The following is a 20,489-nucleotide window of genomic DNA, read 5'->3' as shown; positions in this document are numbered from 1 at the left end:
CAGATGAATAGATTAACAATAGCCACAGGCAGAGGTCACAGCGATTTTTGTGCTGCTTCTGTTGGAATGAGCAGCAGTTTGGAAAGCAAGGTACTTGTGATTTCAAGAACTGCTGGAAGAAATCATAAAACAAGTAAATACATGGGCTGTGTTATGGCAAATAAGAATAAGAAAGTTGCATGTACTTGTAGTAATAGTGGCATGTGATGCAAGAAAGCAAGTGTATGAGCTTATGCAGCATCAGCCAAAAAAAAAAAACACACCATTCCCTCCAAATGCCTGTCCAGTTCCTCCTTAAATTTATTCAATCTATCAACTTCCACAATGCCAGATGGAAGTTTGTTCCAGCAATTAACCACCTGCTGGCTAGAGGCAAATTTCTGCACATCTATTCTACACCTGTCCTTTCTTAATTTGAATTTATGCCCCCTTAGGTTCGTAATCTGAACAAGTGGAAGGATCCCATCAGAATTCAGCGTGCTCAACCCATTCAAGGCCTTATACACCTCAATCAGATCACCGCACAGGTGCCTAGTCTCCAGCCACTGCAATTTGCAGAACTTAAGCCTCTCTTGGTAAGAGGATCCCTTCATTCCCCTCACCAATCTTGTTGCCCTTCTCTGTACATGCTCAAGTAAATCTACATCTTTCCTAAAATGAGGCCTCCAGACCTGTACGCAGTACTCAAGGCGTGGCCTGACCACTGCCTTATACAAAGGGGCAATCTCCTCCTTTTCCCTGCTAGCAAAATTCCTATATAGCATTGACAAAACCCCATGACCTACCCTGGCAGCCTGTCTGCATTGCTCGGAAAACTTCATATCTGCCTGCACAATTACTCCCAGGTCTTTTTCATTTTCTACCACCTTAAGTGTAGTACCAAACATTTGGTATGTATACAGATGTGAATCTGTATACATGAATGCTAGAAGTATAGAAAATAAATTAGATGAATATGAAGGCTTATGAAGACATCAAAGACAGATATTGTTGGGATATCAGAGAAGTGGTGTCACAGAGATATAAGGTATGCAGAATTCGAATTAGGGGAGTACAATATTTACAGAAAGGACAGACAGAATAGGAAGGGAGGAGAGATTATGAGGTTAGTTAGGAAACAAAATCTAATGCAGAGCATCCAGTTGACATGACTGGCAAGTGCAATGTTGAGTCAGTTTGGTATGACATAAGCACTGGGAAAGCAAAAATGAGAGTAGGAGTGTGTTATAGGTCTAATGACTCTGATAAGTACAACCACTGTAAAGAGAAATAGAGTGGGCCAGTAAATCAGAATGTATTATAATGGGTGATTTTAACTTTTAAGATATTGAATGGAACTTGTGGGTTGATCACTCGCAAACTAGCAAGACTTTTGTGGATTTATTGGATGACTGTATTTTACAGCAGCGTGTTTGAGAGGCAACCAGAGGAAGTAATACTCTTGATCTGATTATCAGCAGCGATTATTAACACGTTAAGAATCTGCAGATAAACAAACCACTAGGTGGCAGTGATCATAGTGTAGTGAGTGAGATTTACTAAAAGATGTAAAGAGAAGGGTTTTTGCTTTAGTCTTTGGTAGTCTAAGTTTTTAAATTATACAGGGTGTCTCAAAAATACAAGGCATAACTTCAGGAATGACTTCCTCATATAGTGACAATAAAAATATTTTATTATATCAACGTAGTTCCTGAAATGCTTGGTTTCCGAGTTTTGAAGGTCTGTCTATGACACAACTGTTCACATCACCTTATAATAATTGTTTAAAATGTCCACCTGTTGATGTGAGGCCTGAATACAGGCCAGGCAGTTGGTCAACCTCTACCTATCCACCGACCAGGAAACCTTCGATTCAGGTAATTGCAGGCTGGGCGGCTGAAATGTGTGGGAGCGCCATCGTGCACGAAGTGTGCTTGTTGACGAATGATCAGTGGCGTGTCGTCCAAGAAATCAGGCATGTTGTTTTCCAGAAGGTTTCTGTACGCCTGCCCTGTGAGTTTGTTTGGAAGTACATGGGGCCCAAATAACTTATCACCAAAAACACCCGTCCAGATGTTGCGGCTGAACTGCTGTTAGTGATGTGATGGAAGAATTGCATGTGGGTTTCCCTCAGCCCATACATGCTGATTGTGAAAGTTTTGGATTCTGTCTCTTGTGTGAACTGTGCTTCATCTGTGAATATCACTAAGGCAGGAAAGTGAGGAGTTGTACCACACTGCTGCAAGAACCACTGGCAGAACATTACTAGCACAGGGTAACCTGCTGGTGACATGACCTGTACCCGCTGCAGATGGTAAGGATACAGTTCATTCTTGCAACACTCTCCAAATAGTCGAATGTTGAACATCCAGATGCATTGCTATTCGGCATGTGCTGATTCCAGGAGTAGCATGCACAACATCCAAAATTTCCTCATCTACTTCAAGAGTCGTAGATCTTGGTCGTCCTCTGTCGGTAGCACGAAGTGTAAAGTTCCCAACATTCACAAAGGTGGCGATGGATACCTTCAAACGTTTTCCTGTCTGGACATCTTCGTTCTGGGAACCTTTCATGGTACAAACGAGAGCCTCCAGTGCATTGCCGTCCGCCAAACCGCAAATAAAGGGCATATCCGCTTGCTCCTCATTTGAGTACATGGTAGGAATGGAAACCCACCAGATTCTGTCAGTACCTTGTGATGAAGGAAATCACCAACGAGAGATAAGACATTCCGGTTAATAACTCGGGAACCAAGCATTTCCAGAACTATGTTGATATAAAATATTTTTATTTTCTACATATGAGGAACTCATTCCTGAAGTTATGCCGTGTATTTTTGAGACACCCTGTATACAGCGGGACCAACTGATGATGTTACGAACAGCAAATTCTAAATGGGAAGCATTCGAGGAATTAATCTTGGAAGCTACTAGGCTTTTTACCAACTAAAAGATAATGTTCATAGTTTAGGCTTAAAGGGATGTCATATGACCTAATGAGACTCGTGGGAGAGAAGAAAAATGGATGGGAAGCATATAAATTATCAGGAGACACAGAGGCCTATGGCAGATATGATAGTCTGTAATCAAGTCACAAAGGAGGTTATGCAAGCAAAGGCAGATTACAATAAATCTTTGGCAAAGGATGCAAAGAAACAGCAAGGCTTCTTTACTTATGTAAACTCTAGAATGGGATGAATCAGACTGGTATATTTGATATCGATGGTTCAACTGTTGATGATCCTGCTCAGGTAGCTGAGAAACTGAACGAGTATTTTTCATCTACAATTTACACATTGGGAATTCTTTTCGGAAGTGGAGGCAAGAAGTTTTATCAAACTCTAACAGGGAGCTAAATGATACTGTAATAACCGAGATAAAAATGGAGGAGAAATTGTTGAAGTTAAACATAAGAAAGGCACCTGGGATAGATGGGATCTATCCAATTATATTAAGGAAGGCAGCAAACCCCAAGAAATAATTATGAAAGCATCCTTGGATTCAGGGAAGGTCTGCATGGACTGGAGATGTGCAACTGTATCTCCAGTTCACAAAGGGGACTAGACCATTGTATCACCAGATACACCATTGTATCGTGAAAATATCGTAATGTGAACTCAATAACACATCGTTTTTTGGTCACTCTCTCCAAGACCTTGGAAGCCAAAATTTTCGCTATATAACTAAGCTATTTATTTCTCTAAAAGGTGATTTTTATAATGGAAATCGCATAGACTGATTAAAAAAATCGATTAAAGCACAACACGAAAAAAATCACTTCAACTAAAGAATGCAAAACCAAAACAGACGGCCAACATGTTTACAAATGCTGCTATTATCTGAGAGTAAGAACCATGTGGTCTGGTTGGAGACAATCATAAGCTCAGTGAGTGGTTGATTGCTGGAACAAACGTCCATCTGTGGTTGTGGAAGTTGATTGCTTAAACAGATTCAAGTATGGGCTGGACCAATTTTTGGAGTGAATGGAAAGTGAAATGGGATTTTTTTTTTTTTTTTTTTTGTTATTTTTTGGCAGATGCTGTATAAGCTTAGTTTGCTTTATTGCATTATGTCACTAGTAATGCTAATAATAATTTGATATTTGTTTGTTTCTTCACTGCAAAATTGTGTAATGAAACGCTAATGCTATTAACAAATCTGGTTGTTTCTTCCTGCATTTATTTTCAAGCCCACTGAACACAATCATAATGACACAAGTCCGAGAACTTTATTGCCATACCCTGTGTGTATAACTACCATCAAAGCTACATTTAATGATTGTGACTAGGACTCAATAATTTTAAACACACATCAAAAATTTTGTATAAGATGCATTCCATTTCCAATTATTACCTGGCTATACGTATTTAATGATGTATAAATAGTTTTTTCTGAAAAGGAAATCACAAGAATTCATAATTGGTTATTTCTTGAATACTTTACAGTAGGTAATTTTTTTTGGCTGATGCTGTATAAGTTTGCTTTCTTGCATCATATGCCTCTATTAATGCTAATTTCCACAACAGTCTCTTCCCTTATGCACTGATGTGGACTCATTGCCAACTTTTACACTCTAAAATATCCTTTTGTTTAACTATTGTAGAAATGATCGATCAAGGAAAACCATATTCATATACTAATGCACTAATTTTTACTCCATGTTTTTTTTTTTTTATCTCCTGATTCAATTCAACTGAAATTTTATTTTTTAACTTATACTTTAGGAGTCAAGATTATTTAATTTCAATTATTTAATTAATAAATTCAAAAATAACCACAATTAAATTACTGTAATTACATAAAATTAACAAAAAAAATGGACTCTGCTTATTAACTAAACAAGCACATCAAACAGAAGATACTGTCCAAAGTACTGTAACATGTGGGAATGTTGTGTTGAACAATAAGAAAGACGCTAATTGGTTGAGAACAATTGTATGAGTGATGTTTCGTGTGGCACACGTCTGAAAATTTCCATCCATGCGCTATTCCAGCTATATCAGTTGTTGTTGTTGTTTGGTTTTTAGGAGCATTAGCAACTAAGGCCATATTGCTCCGTAGCCATAGGTTGCTGCAAATATCATCAGTCCTCGAGAATATCGGATGTCAATGTTAACAGAAGTCGAGGCCCACTGTATTTATTTAGATGGTATACAGGAGACTAGGAAGGACCTGAACATAAATGCCATATGATTCAAAATCGTCTAATTAACACCATTGAAAGTTCAATTATTGTTTCCCAGAATACCCAATATAAGAAGACGCTTTTTTTTAATAAACAAAAAGCCATCACAAAAATAAAGTTTAAAATTATATCAAAACTAAAGCATTCCATTCTTACATAATATTGAGATGTCCAGTTCATGATGAACTGGACTGGATAAAAAAAGACAAATTTTTAATTCAATCAGACATTACTGGATGGTACTTACGACTGCAGACATTTGCATTATATTAATAGTAGCCAATTTATGTACAAAATGTGGTAAGCTCATGAAACTGTTTCTTTAAAACTGAAGCATATTCACTATTAGTGTTGGCCCCGGGTGCCAAGCGAATCTTGAGGCCAAGCGATCTTCCCTGCGATTATATTAGAGAGATAAGCTTTTCACTTTGAGTTCACACGTTTTTCCTTCCATTATTCAAATATATAATAAGAGTTCTCTTTCTTAAAGCATAAGGAAGAAGTTTCAGAAAGGAAAATAACCTTTCTTAATTTTTCTGTGTACTAACCTTCTAGTTTACTCGCTTGGTCACTTGGTGGCACTACTCCTGCCTCCCTGTAGCGGGGCTGGACCTGGGTGAAAAGACATCACCCAGGACTAAAAGGAGTTGAAAATGGAACAAAAAACTAACAACACAAGATTGGAGAAAGTTAACTCCAATAAATGTGATGACTTACAGCTGAACGTGTCTCAGGCTAAGAGAATGAAAATAAACAGCTCTCAGCCTACTGTCCCTTTTTTTTTGGTGATACATTCATTATCATCACAACCCATTGGGAAATTATCCCCTTTCTTAGTTCAGAAGACTATAGAGTCCATGGTTGGATCACCAAAAAATGATAAAACGTTACAGTCAGGTGATCTCTTAGTAGAAACCTCACTAAGTCATCAATCGGAAAAATTGCTAAAAATGAAAACTTTTGCAGGACTACCAGTTGAAATTACCCCACATAATTCCCTGAATACATCAAAAGGTGTTATTACCGAATGGGACCTTTTGACTGTTTCAAAGGAAGAACTACTGCACAAGCTAACAGAACAACCAGTGATACATGTTAGGAGGATAATGATGAAGAAAGACAGAATTCTCATTCCAACACGATCAGTAATTCTCACCTTTAACAATCCTTCTCTTCCCCATTCAGTTAAAGCAAGATATTTAAATTGCAAAATCTGACCACATATACCAAATCCAATAAGGTGTTACAACTGTCATCGATACGGACACTCTCAGGCGACATGTCGCAGTGGTCCACTCTGTGGATCAAAAGACCACAATCAAGCAAACTGCACATCCGCTACACCACTCTGTCCCAATTGTCACGAAAATCATCCTGCTTTTTCGAAGACATGCGAAATGTGGGTATTGGGAAAGCAAATTCAAAAATACAAAGTAGAAAATAAAGTGTCTTATCTGGAAGCAAGAAAACAGATACTTGCAACCAAACCTTCACATTCCTATGCTTCAGCAGTGAAACGACAGCAAACTATAGCCACTCAAACGGAGGTAGTAATACCTCTAAATCAAATTATAGACTGGAGTAAAGTAATATTGATGACAAAAACAGTTTCACAAGAAACATCCAGTGCTAAAGAGCAGGATACTTCCGTGCCTGGAAAGCAGAAATCAGAAGTAACATCTTCAAAAACAAAGCAAACAGCATCTAGTAAACTGTGTGAACAGAAACAAACAAACATAGACCAAATGGATACTGATGAACAGAGAGAGAACGTACTAGAACTACACCCTACCTCGTCCTAATTTTCCGAAGAAAGATAGAACCAAATATGATAAATGAAAAAACTCAAAAGCGCAGTCAGATTCAACAAATCGTCCTGAAACCTAAATAATGCAACATATTATTATAAAATGGAACTGTCGTGGTTTACGTGGAAAATTGGATGAAATAAAAGATATTATTCAGCAGTATAAACCGGCCTGCATTTGCCTTCAGGAGACCCATCTAACACTTCAATCTTCACCCACATTTCAAAATTATTCACTTTTCCGGAGAGACAGGAATGATAACAGAACTGTCAAAGGAGGAGTGGCAATTTTGGTGAATATTCATATACCAGCTAAGCAAACAACATTAAGACCCAACTTAGAAGCAGTAGCAGTAAGAATAGCCATCGGAATTTCTATCACAATCTCGTCCATTTATCTTCCACCAAATATCCCTCTCTCCAGATTGGAATTAAACGAACTTACTATGCAGCTTCAACCTCCCTATTGCCTTATGGGAGATATGAATGCCCATCATCATTTGCGGGGATCTGCTCACACAGAAAGTAGAGGTAACATAATCGAAACTTTCATAGCTGATCAACAACTGAATTTACTGAATACCGGATCTCACACTTATATCAGTTTGGGTACAGGTATCACCTCTGCAATAGTATGTTCTCCATCAATTTATCCTAGTATAGAATGGTTCGTGTGAATGATCCTTACAACAGTGATCATTTTCCGATAGTATGTTCCATACAGACACAATCGACTCTTACAGAAGGAACCAGAACAGTATGGAATTTTAAAAAAGCTAATTGGAGTAAATATATGCAATTAATCAAACTGGATAAGCAACTAATAGAATCCTTGCCAATAGATGATGCTGTCTTATATATCAACGATCAACTATTAGAAGCTTCCAAAGCTACAATACCTCAAATAAGTAAGGCAAGGCAGGCACGGTACAACTCTTGGTGGAATGCAGAATGTGCAACAGCAAAAACGAAACAAAATCGTGCATGGAACAGATTCCGAGAATATATTCAACTACCCTCAATTTGATTGTATATAAAAAAGCCAAAGCTGAAGTGAGGAGAATTCAGAAAAAAGGAAAGAAAAATTCTTGGATCGTGTTTGCTTCCACACTTACTAGGAACTCGAGGTCCTGGTTTGGTGTGGAAAAAAATTCGGATTTTAGGTGGAAGATATCCAAGCACACAATCTCCAATCTTCCACTGGAAATGGCAGGACGTTTTTGCAACAGAGCAGATATCAGAAATTCTGGCTGACTCTTTTGCTGGAAGCTTGTAACTGCTGATATGGAATATCAGCAGTTACAAGCTACAACACTGACTTTCAAAAATATAAAGAGCAAGCTGAACGGAGTAAGTTGAATTTCTCTACTAAGACATCTCATCCCTATAATCTACCATTTCTAAAAGAGGAATTACTTACAACCATTAAAAAATTGCCTAATAGCGCACCAGGTCTCGATGGCATTTATTATACTATGATCCAACACCTAAACTCTGATTGTCTGGAAATCCTACTAGCTCTATATAATAGAATTTTTCTGAACAATTTGTATCCATCCATATGGCGGCATGCAGTTGTCCTTGCATTTCCCAAACCCGGAAAAGATCCTTCCTATACATATAATTATCGCCCGATTTCACTGACCAGCTGCTTAGGGAAAATCCTTGAATGAATGGGGCATAATAGACTTATGTGGTTGCTGGAAAAAGATAATGTTTTATCACCCCACCAATTTGGACTTAGAAAAAATATATCGACACTTGATCTACATGTCAAAGTGGAAAAAAATATTAGAAACTCACTTATAAGAAAGCAGCATATGATGATGGTAAGTCTAGATTTTGAAAAAGCTTTTGACACAACATGGAGATTCGGAATTCTACAAGATCTATTTCAATTAGGATACAGAGGACAACTTCCACAATTTACAGAAAAATTCCTTGCTGACAGAACATTTCAGGTACGATATAAAGGCTATTTATCTACAATATATATACAACAGGAAGGGGTTCCCCAGGGCTCAGTATTAAGTGCAACCCTGTTTGCACTGAGTGTGAACAATATCACAAAGGTTATACCACCATCATTGGAAATCTACATGTATGCAGATGATCTTTCCATTTCATTTCAATCACAAAGCATGAACACAATACAACGACAGCTCCATTTATCCATAAACAAAATAGAAGTATGGACTAAAAATAATGGATATAGAATATCTGAGAAAAAAATCAGCTGTTATACACTTCTGTGAAATGCGTGGTCTTCATCCTGAACTGGTCTTATACTTAAATAAAATTGCTCTACCTGTTGTTCAAAATTTCTCCTTCTTGGGCTTAACATTAGATAGAAAACTAAACTTTCACGAACATATACTAAGACTTTGAACTAGTTGCCTCTTAAAACTTAATATCTTGCGCACAGTATCTTCAATGGCCTGGGGAGCCGACAGGTCCACATTATTACTATTATATAAAACTTTGATTATGGATCTCCTATATATGCTTCAGCAAGAAGGAGCATCTTACGTCGCCTAGATACCATTCACCATAATGCTCTCCGCATAGCTCTAGGGGCATTTAGAACTTCACCAATTTACAGCCTGTATGCGGATGCATCGGAACCCCCGCTGCACCTTTGACGAGATTATCTACTGTGCATGTATGTGGCAAAAATATACAGTCAGCCATCACATCCAAATTGCTCTATTATTCATGATCCACTGTGGACAAGGAATTATGATTCCAAGCCAAATGAAAATAAACTAGTAGGACTGCGTCATAGACACTTAGCTCAATTTTGGGAAATACATTTCCAGCACATTTCTGCAGTAGATATAAACTCAAAACCTCCTTGGATTCCGACTGTGCCTTTGTCCATATCACATCTTACAAACAGGAATAAAAAAGAGATCTCTCCAATCGTTATACAGAAGCTTCATGCACTGCACAGTTTTGAAAATAGAAACAGTCATTAGATTTACACGGATAGTTCAAAATCGAACAACTCAGTAGGTGCCGCAGTAGTTTTACCATGGGCATACCTTCCTCACTCACAAACATTTACTTTTAAGAGAAGATCCCCCGCTCTGCTCTGTCTGTCAGATACAACTTACAGTAAGGCATATCCTGATTGATTGTCCAACCTATTCAGCTGTTCGTACCACATCCTTCCAAACATTAGCAAACTTGCAAGCTCCTCTAATCCTCTCTCATGTACTTGGTGACAAAGCAAACCTAAGTGAGCTCTTTATATATATTAAACAACTAGGAATAATAAATACACTCTGATATATCCATCCTAAATCATTAAAATGAATGTAATGACGCTGACAGACACATATTGGCCACAGTTGCCCTTGTGTCGTGAAACTTTCATACCAACAACAACAACAACAACTATTAGTGTTTGGATAAGCTATATAATACAACCTGGCAAATGGGGGGAAAAGTACAGTAAATATTGCAATTCTTGTTTAAATACCCATTTTCACAAAAATTAAAACTGATTTCTTGTGTCTTCTGAAAGGCCATTCTATATTAAAAATTATTTGATTGAAGTTTGAAAGTTCGCAGGTAGGCAAATAGGTGTACATGCTAATATAAGACTTCCACCCACTGTTTCTCCTTTATGCTATATACTATTATCTGTTGTATCTTTAACCATATCCACAATTAGGCCTTTTTTTCATCTAATGCTTGTGACAGTCAATGCATCTGCCTTTCGTTCCTCTAAGACTATTACTGTTCATTTTTTACTTTGAATATCTTCTTAGCTAATATTCCTTTTCACCTCCATCTTACATGCCCATATCATCTTATGTTTGCTTTGTTTACTTTTGATTAGATAATAGTTACTCCAAGCCTTTTTCGTCTTTTGTTTGAAATATGCTCTTTCCACTACTTCCATCTATTAGTTTTATTTAGTTTTTCAAAAACCTCCTATTTCTAAGGACTAAATTTTTATTAATCTTATTATTCCTTACCCAGCTCTCTGCTTAACTGTCTTATTTAATTTCTCTTTTGCTCCAAATGATTTTCATTAAATGCATTCCTATACTGACAATACTTATTCTATTATTTCTATGCCCAATCTTCCAGTTTTAAAAATTGCTTCTAGGTAAATAAAAGAAGAAAAAAAAATTATTTACCTAGGAGCAATTTTTAAAACTGGAAGATTGGGCATAGAAATAATAGAATAAGTATTGCCAGTATAGGAAGGCATTTAATGAAAATCATTTGGAGCAAAATCTTCCAGTTTTAAAAATTGCTCCTAGGTATACAAAATTAACTTGTTCTAATATTTGATTATTTAATAGTCTGCATTCTGAATTTTCCTCCTCACTTGCTAACTTTCAAAATTTCTGTTTTCTGTTTTTCAAATTGTCTACAACCTTTTATGAAATTTATTTAGATTTTTGATAATCATAAAAGATACTAATTAACAGCAAACAATGGTGATAAAAATATGAAACAAATAAAGATAAAAATACAGTTCTATTTTAAATGGCAAAATTGGATGTGTGTTCTAGAAGAATAAATGAATTCAGAAAATACACAAACCTTTGGTCTAACTCCAATAAAGCCACTGCAGTTATCAGCACCACAAACACACTTTGTTTTTTCATTACCACGACATTCGAGGTTGTAGTTGAATGTTAATTCATTTCCTACATATAAAGTATATATATAGATTCATAAAAAAAGTTCAGGATGAACTGATACTCAAGTTTTATATATTTATATACAATTTGATAATTATATAAATGTATAATCTGAAATTTACAATTACCTATAATTACAGTTCCAAGAATAGCTAGATAGAAAGTGTAATTACTGTTTATACAAATAAGCTTCAGTGTGTCTGTCAGCAAAATTAATAAGTGGGGGGGGACTGAAAACAATGAAAAAAGTTTAATACTGACATGTGCAAACCAAATAAATTGACAGCAAGAGTAAATCATGTAAATCATTACTTTAAAAAATTGGAATAGGATTCTCCAGTTGGTCTTTCAGATCTTTCTTTTATGTAAAGAATGTTACCAAAACCTGGTTTTTTTTTTTTGATAGTGAAACACTGCAATGTTCTTCTTAACCAAGTGTTTCTGTTTTCTCTTTGGAGAGGCTAGATATCTAATGGGATCATTCAACCCATCCTGGGTAAACAGTTCTGGCTCCAATGTCTCTTTGTCAGGTATGTACTCTGGATCAGATTGAGTTCTCAGATCTCTGTCAACTGCACTCTCAATGTATTCCGTTTAGTCTTTTAAAGAATATAGTCTATGATGTATCATCGCAGAATTCAGGTTTGGATAAACAATCATGCACTTATTCTTCACTGAGAATCCTGTTACCTTTCTGTTACAAAAATGACAACCACAATTGTGGTCCTTTAGCCCCTCCATATTATGGGTATGGAAATGGCACCGACTTCTTCCTTTTGCTCAACCAGTCACGTAATCCATTTCAACAAGCAGTACAGATAACATCTAGTGCTCGTATCTTATTCTGCTCCCCTCAAGGATGGTCAAAGTAAAAGTAGTAAATTTTCCAAATATCTGTTGTGATGATATGCCATTGTGATTTTACTAATCCTACAGAAAAACGAATCTATAAACAATAATAATAAATAAATAATAATTATATTCATGTAGATTGGCTGAATAGGTAGATGAGCAGTGGTATAATCACATCACAAAAATTAGGTGCACTACAGGAAAATCAAAATACTGATGTAGAATCAATACCAAAGATCTATCTAGTCCATGTTTTTAACCCCAATAAAAATACTTGGCCTGTATTATTAGAATGGAAGGGATGGATATATGATTCCTCCACCGATGCTGAATAAGCTTGCTTCCTTATATCATTTGCATTACTAATGCTAATACTAAAATTCTAACAAAATGAAAAATAAATGACAAAAATGTTTTAATTAACTACCTGCCAGGATATCACATACTGCAAACAATCCAACTCGTGTATCTCCATTAACAAGCCATTTCTGAGTTTCACAATTAGGTTGACAAGAATGATTCATAAAACGAGCAAAGCTACCCTTTGGCCCTGCATCAATAATTCGATCTTTATCAATGGTAAGGAAGTAAAAATTTGTATCATTCTCCTCGTGCATCTGTTTCAATCTTCGTTCACACTCTTCTTCATCGATTAATTCTCCAACATATTCGACTACAAATTCTCCCTAGAAGTACATAAATTCATCAAGAATAAAAAAAACATGTTGAATAATATGAATAACTTTATGTTATACATAAAGAAAATAAAAATTTAAATTTATAAGAGCAAATCCAAAATAATTGCATTGTTCGTTTTTGGGATTTCTCTACAGGAAACTGAAAAAATAAAACAACCTCAACTACGTTCATCATAATCCACCAATTCATGCGACAGACTACCAAATAGTCTATCGCATGAACTGGTGCATTATGATGGTAATCTGTCAGTAACTTCAACAAGTCCACCTCAATATCCAGACTTCTCCCCCGAGCCCAGTCCAACTAAGTCAGAGCAGCTTTGATTCCACTTGTCAATCCAGTTTTTGGTGACTCAACAATTTTCAGCATGCTATTTAATATGTAATTCTCTCATTCAAGTCCAATGCAACTAATCAGTTCCCTCTCTCTGACTATACTGCAATAGAGCCTGACATCACTGTGAATTGCAGTCTTAAAATTAGAAGCTTCTTTATGTTGCACATCTCACTTGACTTACTAGTTATTCTTGCTCCTAAGCTCCCAATGTCCACTTTTACTTATGCTAGGACATTTCCTTCAGTTAATCACTCTAAGTGTTCAAACCTGGTTGATGCAAGTGACTTCAGACTTATTTTTATTGGCTCTCCCCCATTTCTTGAGCTATTGGACAAGATATTGTTGCAGGTCTCAGAGACCACTGTCCATTCACTATGGGCTTCCTTCAGTGTCAACCTAAACATGCCTATTTCAGTTGATCTCCCAATGTACATATCGCATGGAATCATTGCTACATTTAATAGTGGTTATTCGTCCACTTTTACTACTACTACTACTAGAACATTTTTGTTTTATTTCCAAGCTGCCACTTCAGTTAATCAAAGGGCTGTTTCCTTGGATGAAACTGTAATTTTCTCCTACAAGTTATCCACCTCTGTGCATCAAACCAATCTGGCTTGACTCGAAGGGTGAGGGATCCTATTAGCCTTATTCTTCTTCTTCTTTACTATCTATCCTACATCCAGTAACTCACAATATGGATTTTATATCAAAGATATCCTTCTGCAAGGCTTTATGTAAAATAGTATCTTTAATTTTCACATAGACTACTCAAACACTAAAATCTGTTCACTCGCTTGGCATCTCCTAATCACACTGATTTCAGGATTATTCTCTTAAATGCCTCACTCAGAGTTTTAAGAAGTACTGCTAGAATCAAAACTACTATTATTTTGTGTCAAATGCACCAAACAATGGTCACATAACCTACAGGAAAACCCTATTCTGTCTGGTATCCTTTAACTATGGCCTCAGATGAAATTCAAATCCAGGCTTCTTCCACACAAGTGAAGAGTGGTGAAACCACTATACTGTCATGGAGACCTTTTTCCAATGTACAACAGACTTCGACTTTATGAACAGGTCAAGATTACACACACATCTCATCAATTGCAATGACATTTGGTACCTCATATTTCTCTTGGCTGGCAACTAACTATTTAAAAGTCTGAGTTTATACCCACTGAAGGATTCCATATAATTTTGTCAAAGTGAATTGCTATGCAGTACATGAAGTTAGAACTCTGAATGGGAGGTTGATTTGATTTGATTTGGATTTTATTGGGGCATTAGCAACTAAGGCTATAATGCGCCAAGACCAGGTAATATATAAAAATTTAACATCTCAGTGACTTAATTAATTAGGCCACCATGTCCAGATATATAATAACAAATATATAAAAAAGATAAATCAATAAAAGAAATAAAAATAACATATAAATTTTAAATACGATTAAAAACCTTTATTGATTTCAAAAAGCTAAAAATAGCAGACACATTGTCATTGTCGGATAAAATCTGACTGAGTGTATACGGCTCAGTCAGATGATTAAAAGTGGTAAAACGGATATTGCTAAAATCTGGGCAATCAATTAAAATGTGTCTCATGGATAAAACTGTGCCACAGGACTCACACATAGGAGGGTCATCAGCCCTCAGCAAAAATGAACGAGTCAAATGACTATGTCCTATGCGGGTCCGGGCAAGAACAACTTCCTCCTTATGATTCCTGCGCAGACTAGACTGCCACGGTTCAATTACAGGCTTTATACGATATAATTTATTCGCAGTCTGTCTATTCCACGAATCCTGCCATTGGGAGTGTATCTTCATGTGTATTATTTGCCTGTAGTCTGTATAGGGGACTAACAGGCAGCGATTATTATTGGGAATTGCTGATTTGGCTGCGGTGTCAGGCAAATCATTTCCACTAATCCCAACGTGGCTAGGAATCCAGCAGAAGCAGATATCATATTCACGTTCATGGAGGAAGCGAATCTTCTGCTGAATGCTAGAGTGATTAACTGAAGCCATTAGCAAGTGCCCTGGATGAGAATTATATCCCACAGTTATTAAAGCCTGTAAAACGCTGAGAGAATCACAATATAAAATGAACCGTTGGTATTGGCATTTACTAATGATCCAAGGCTAACTCTATAGCGTGCAGCTCTGCAGTAAATATGCTGCATTCAGAGGGAATCTGCTCGATGTAGTGCTGTCTGTAAAGACAGCGGCAGATCCCACATGATTCCGACTTCGCACCGTCTGTGTAAACTGGCGCAAAGTCAGAATGTTCAGCTTGGTGTGCTGAATAAAGCTGCAGGTAGATAGACGATGGAGTGTCCGACTTTCCCCAATTTCTAAGGGAGAAGTCACATGTTGGAACATGAGATTGCCAGGGTGGAAGGGGCTGCTTTGGTGTTTGGGCAACCTTGTCTACCTTGATATTAACTTCTTTGAGTAGCTCTTGGAGACGAATACCAAAAGGACGATTGGCAGTCTTACGGGTGTTGTACAAATTTTCCCATCGTAGCTCAAAAACGAATGGCCACGTAGGATGGTCTGGCAGGGATTTCAGTTTTAAGGTGTATTTTAGAGACAACTGCTTACATTAAAGTGATAACGGTGGTTTGTCGAACGTATAAGCTCTGGACAGGAGATGTTCGAAATGCTCCAGTAGCGATACGGAGAGCCTGATGATAGACAGGATCCAGCCATCGAAGTACACTGTCTCTGGCCGAATTGTATACTAGGGACCCGTAATCTAGTCTGGATCGTACAAGTGCACGATAGATGCGTAGTAGGGTGCATTGATCCGCACCCCAAGATGCAGAGGAAAGAGAGCGCAGAATATTCGGCCCTCTTGTGCACTTTGTGGGGAGTTGACGGATGTGATCCAGAAAGGTCAGCTTTTTATCGAATACGAGTCCCAAGAATTTTGTGTCCGCTGCTACTGGAATAGCATTTTGTCCGAGCCTTAATTCAGGTTCAGGATGAAGACAGCACTTACGACAAAAGTGTACGCAAACAGTCTTCTCCGGCGAGAACCTGAAGCCATTAGCAAGTGCCCAGGAGTTGAGGCGATCAATGGCTTTCTGCAGTTGTCTTTCAATAACCCTCATGTTGCATGACTGACAAAATATGCTAAAGTCATCAACATAGAGGGCACTGTTTACAGTTGGAGGAAGTTGTTCTGTGATGGAATTTACTTTTATGGCAAAAAGTGTGACACTTAATACTGATCCTTGTGGTACTCCCTCCTCTTGGCTGAAGGAACGAGAGCGTGAGGATCCCACACGAACTTGGAAAGATCGATTGGCTAAAAAGTTTTTAATAAAAATGGGGAGTTGCCCTCTAAGACCAAGACTATGCAGATCTTTTAAGATGCCAAATCTCCAAGTTGTGTCATACGCTTTCTCCATGTCAAAGCACACTGACACCAAGTGTTCGCGTTTTAGGAAAGCATCCCGGATGGATGTTTCCAGCCTAATAAGATGGTCCAAAGTGGACTGGTTCCTTCGGAAGCTGCACTGGATGTTGGAGAGAAGGTCATTTGATTCTACCATATTAAAAGAGAATTAACCATTCTCTCCAGGATTTTGCACAGACAGCTAGTCAGAGCAATAGGACGTTAATTGGTAGTGACGTTTGGATGCTTTCCTGGCTTAGCAAAGGCAAGAACAATTGCCTTGCGCCAGGAATCCGGAAACTGCCCTTCAATAAAGATTCTGTTATATAGATAATCCAGATAATCTGTTATACAGATAATCCATAGATTTTAGTGAAAGATGTTTAATCATTTCATAATGGATGCCATCTGGTCCAACAGCACTTGCTTTGGAAAGAGTAAGGGCTCTTTTCAGTTCCTGCATAGTGAATGCCCAGTTGTAGGAATAGACACTCTTAGACTTAAAATTAAGTGCCTGTTTTTCGAGTTTATGTTTCAGGACCAGGAACTCTGGGGAATACGATGATGTTGCAGAGATGTTAGAGAATGTTTCCCCAAGAGAATTGGCTATTGCAGTTGAATCTGCAATAGTGCATCCATTATAATCTAGGATTGAAGAAGGGTGGGATGTATATTTTCCCTCCATTTTCCAGATTTTATCCCAGACTACCTTAGAGTTGGTAGAATAGTTAATGGATGATGTAAAACGGATTCACGATTCCTTTTGACTCTGAGGTGGAGATAGCGTGCTTTGGCTCGTAAGTGTTTAAAGGCTATAAGGTTGGTCGTGGTAGGATATCGGCAGAATATCCCCCACGCTTTGTTTTGAGCCTTTTTTGCTTCTGTGCATTGTGAATTCCACCAAGGTTTGGTAAATGGTGGAAACCGGGCAGATGTTTTTGGAACAGCATTCGCGGCTGCTTGGACGATAATTCCTGTGATGTACGTTACTGCATCATTGATGGGCTCTTGACTGATGGAGCTGAGATCAAAATTTGCCTGATGTTGGAAGGCAGACCAGTCAGCCTGATCAATCTTCCACCGTGGTAACCTGGAAGGAAGACACGGCCCCCCACTGTATAACGAGGTTATCACAGGGAAGTGATCACTTCCGTAAGGATTCTCCTCCACTTTCCAAATGAGTGAAGGGAGTAGAGAAGGGGAGCAGATAGAGAGATCAATGGCAGAAAAAGTACAGGTAGGCACGTGGAAGAAGGTGTTTGTTCCAATATTTAGAAGGGAAAGGTCATTGTCATTTAGCATACGCTCTATGACTTGTACCCTTCCATTGATGTTAGCACTACCCAACAGGGTAGTATGTCCATTAAAATCCCCAAGAAGTAAGAAAGGGGGAGGCAACTGTGTTACAAGATCATCAAGGTCTTCCTGGGGGATGTCAGTCCCAGGTGGCAAATAAACAGAGCACACAGTTAATAAAAATCCCACTGAAAGGCAAATTGCAACAGCCTCTATGCTGGTTGTAACTAGCAAGGGCTGAACTGGGGTCTGGTTGCCCACAAGGATAGCCATTCCTCCATGAGCAGGACCATCTGCAATTCTATCGTTTCGAAAAAATGTGATGTTATGCATGGTGGGATCGTCATTTGCCTTTAGATAAGTCTCCTGCAAGCAAAAGCAAACTGGCTCGTGCTTTTGCAGGAGGGCCTTGATGTCATCAGTATTTCGCCGGAATCCACGACAATTCCATTGTAGGAATTTAGCCATTATTTTGGCTTGGTGGGTCCATCAGGCGGCTTCCGAGGTGCTGAGGGCTTTATTTTGTCAGTCTTGGATTTATCTTTTTTGAGGAAGAATGGACGCTGTCCCGTGTCCATTTCTTCCTCCGCAAAGAGTTCCAAGACTGATTCATTTGGTACCTCCTTGTTCTCTACATCCATTGTTTCTGGGATCACGGATGACTCTTCTGATGTTTTTGGCTTTTCTTTACCACTTGGTTTTGGTAATGGCGGAGCACTAGGAGGTATGGATATAGGAGTGGCAACTGATTGTGTTTTTTTGGTGGGCTTTTGTGAACTCAATAAATAGCGTGCAATCAGGGTGAATGACTCTCTTGGTGGTATAGTCATCTCAGTTTGTGTCCCGATAGTGCACTTTGCAGAAACCTTCTGGGCATATGAAGGTTTCCCGCTATTTATTAGTTGGATACGTTTTCTGGCCTCTGGGTAGGAGATATTCAGCTCTGTTTTCAGTTTTTGTATTTCTTTTTCATCCTTCCACCGCTGGCATGCTCTAGAGTAGGCGGGGTGCTCTCCTTGGCAATTGACACAGATCGGTCTTGGAGCTGAACATTCCTTGCTCTTGTGGTCTTTAATACTACATCGAGCACAGGCAGGGTTACCACGACAAGATGTTTGTGAGTGGCCGTATTTTTGGCATCTAAAACACCGCAGTGGGTTTGGGATATAAATCCTCACTGGGCAGTTTAGATAGCCTGCCTTGATGGAACTAGGAGGCCGTGGGATGTTAAACATAAGGATAAGAACTCAGGTAGGGACGAGATTCCCATCCTTGCGTATCGATATTCTCGTAACAGCTGTCACTCCTTGGTCTTTTAATTCAGAGCAGATCTCTTCTTCAGAAACATGAAGGTCCCAACTCTGAAATGACGCCTCTAGAAGAATTCAAAGTTTCGTGTGTGTGTGTGTGGGGGGGGTTACGATGATAGGTATTCCCCCTATTGATGTGGCGTTCAGGATTTTTTCCGCCTGTTTAATATTTGTAACTTCGACCAAAAGGTCGCCAGAACGCAGTCTTTTTACAGATTTAGGTGAACCAGCCAACCCCTCTAATCCTTTCTGGATAAAGAAGGGTGACATCTTTCCAACTGACTGCTCTCCGGTGGAATGGAGAATGAGGAAAAGCGGTGTCACTGATGGTGGTGGTAAAAATCAGTCCTGGCTCTTTTTGCAGAGGTGTTATCTGCGTCATGATCTCGATTAGGTTGGGGAATAGGGCCCCAGAAGAAATAGGATTTAAATTACTCACAGGAGTAAAGTAAAAATTTCCGATGCCCTAAGTACCTCACCCACCACGGAGCCCTACGAGGGGACGCCCACTCGTGAACTAGCAGGTACTGCATACACAAATGGGACGCCAAGTTAGCTTAGAGGCACCATACCCACGTTACCAATAAGCCTTGATCCCGTGAGACTTATTGGAATGCAGTTGACCCTAGCAGTAAGAACCACCCGCCGATTGATCCCAGTCGGGCCGGTCCGGGACCACCCGTCTTGTCGAAGCATGGGCCAAAGTGGTGTATTAAGGCTGGGCCCTCAACCACCAGGATCCCCCTTTCCGAAATCCACGGGTCGCGGCGCACGGCTGCACACACCGGATTCCACAGATGTAACCCTGGAACCAAGGTATTGGCATTAGATCCCAGCGATGCTAATCTGGAAAACCAGCAGCATCACTGGGAGGTCCCCTCACCACATACAGGTGCCCACATCGAGGGGCTGAATGGGAGGGAGGGGAGAAAAAAGTCAATGCTATTTTGGCC

General features: G+C 38.7%; 1 protein-coding gene across 1 annotated transcript in view; it reads right to left on the bottom strand.

Annotated features, from left to right (window-relative positions):
• NSD (Nuclear receptor binding SET domain protein) overlaps positions 1–20,489 on the bottom strand; it is a 402,839-nt gene that overhangs the window by 35,339 nt on the left and 347,011 nt on the right. Inside the window, 2 exon segments of the mRNA XM_090385568.1 lie at positions 11,534–11,640; positions 12,914–13,172. Coding sequence (XP_090241694.1) covers positions 11,534–11,640; positions 12,914–13,172 — 366 coding nt within the window.

This window comes from Mastigoproctus giganteus, chromosome 11 (genome assembly GCF_048544385.1).
Source record: "Mastigoproctus giganteus isolate SK-2022 chromosome 11, ASM4854438v1, whole genome shotgun sequence".
In the NCBI taxonomy this organism is placed as follows: Eukaryota; Metazoa; Arthropoda; class Arachnida; order Uropygi; family Thelyphonidae; genus Mastigoproctus; species Mastigoproctus giganteus.
This window is presented reverse-complemented; position numbering and strand designations above follow the sequence as displayed.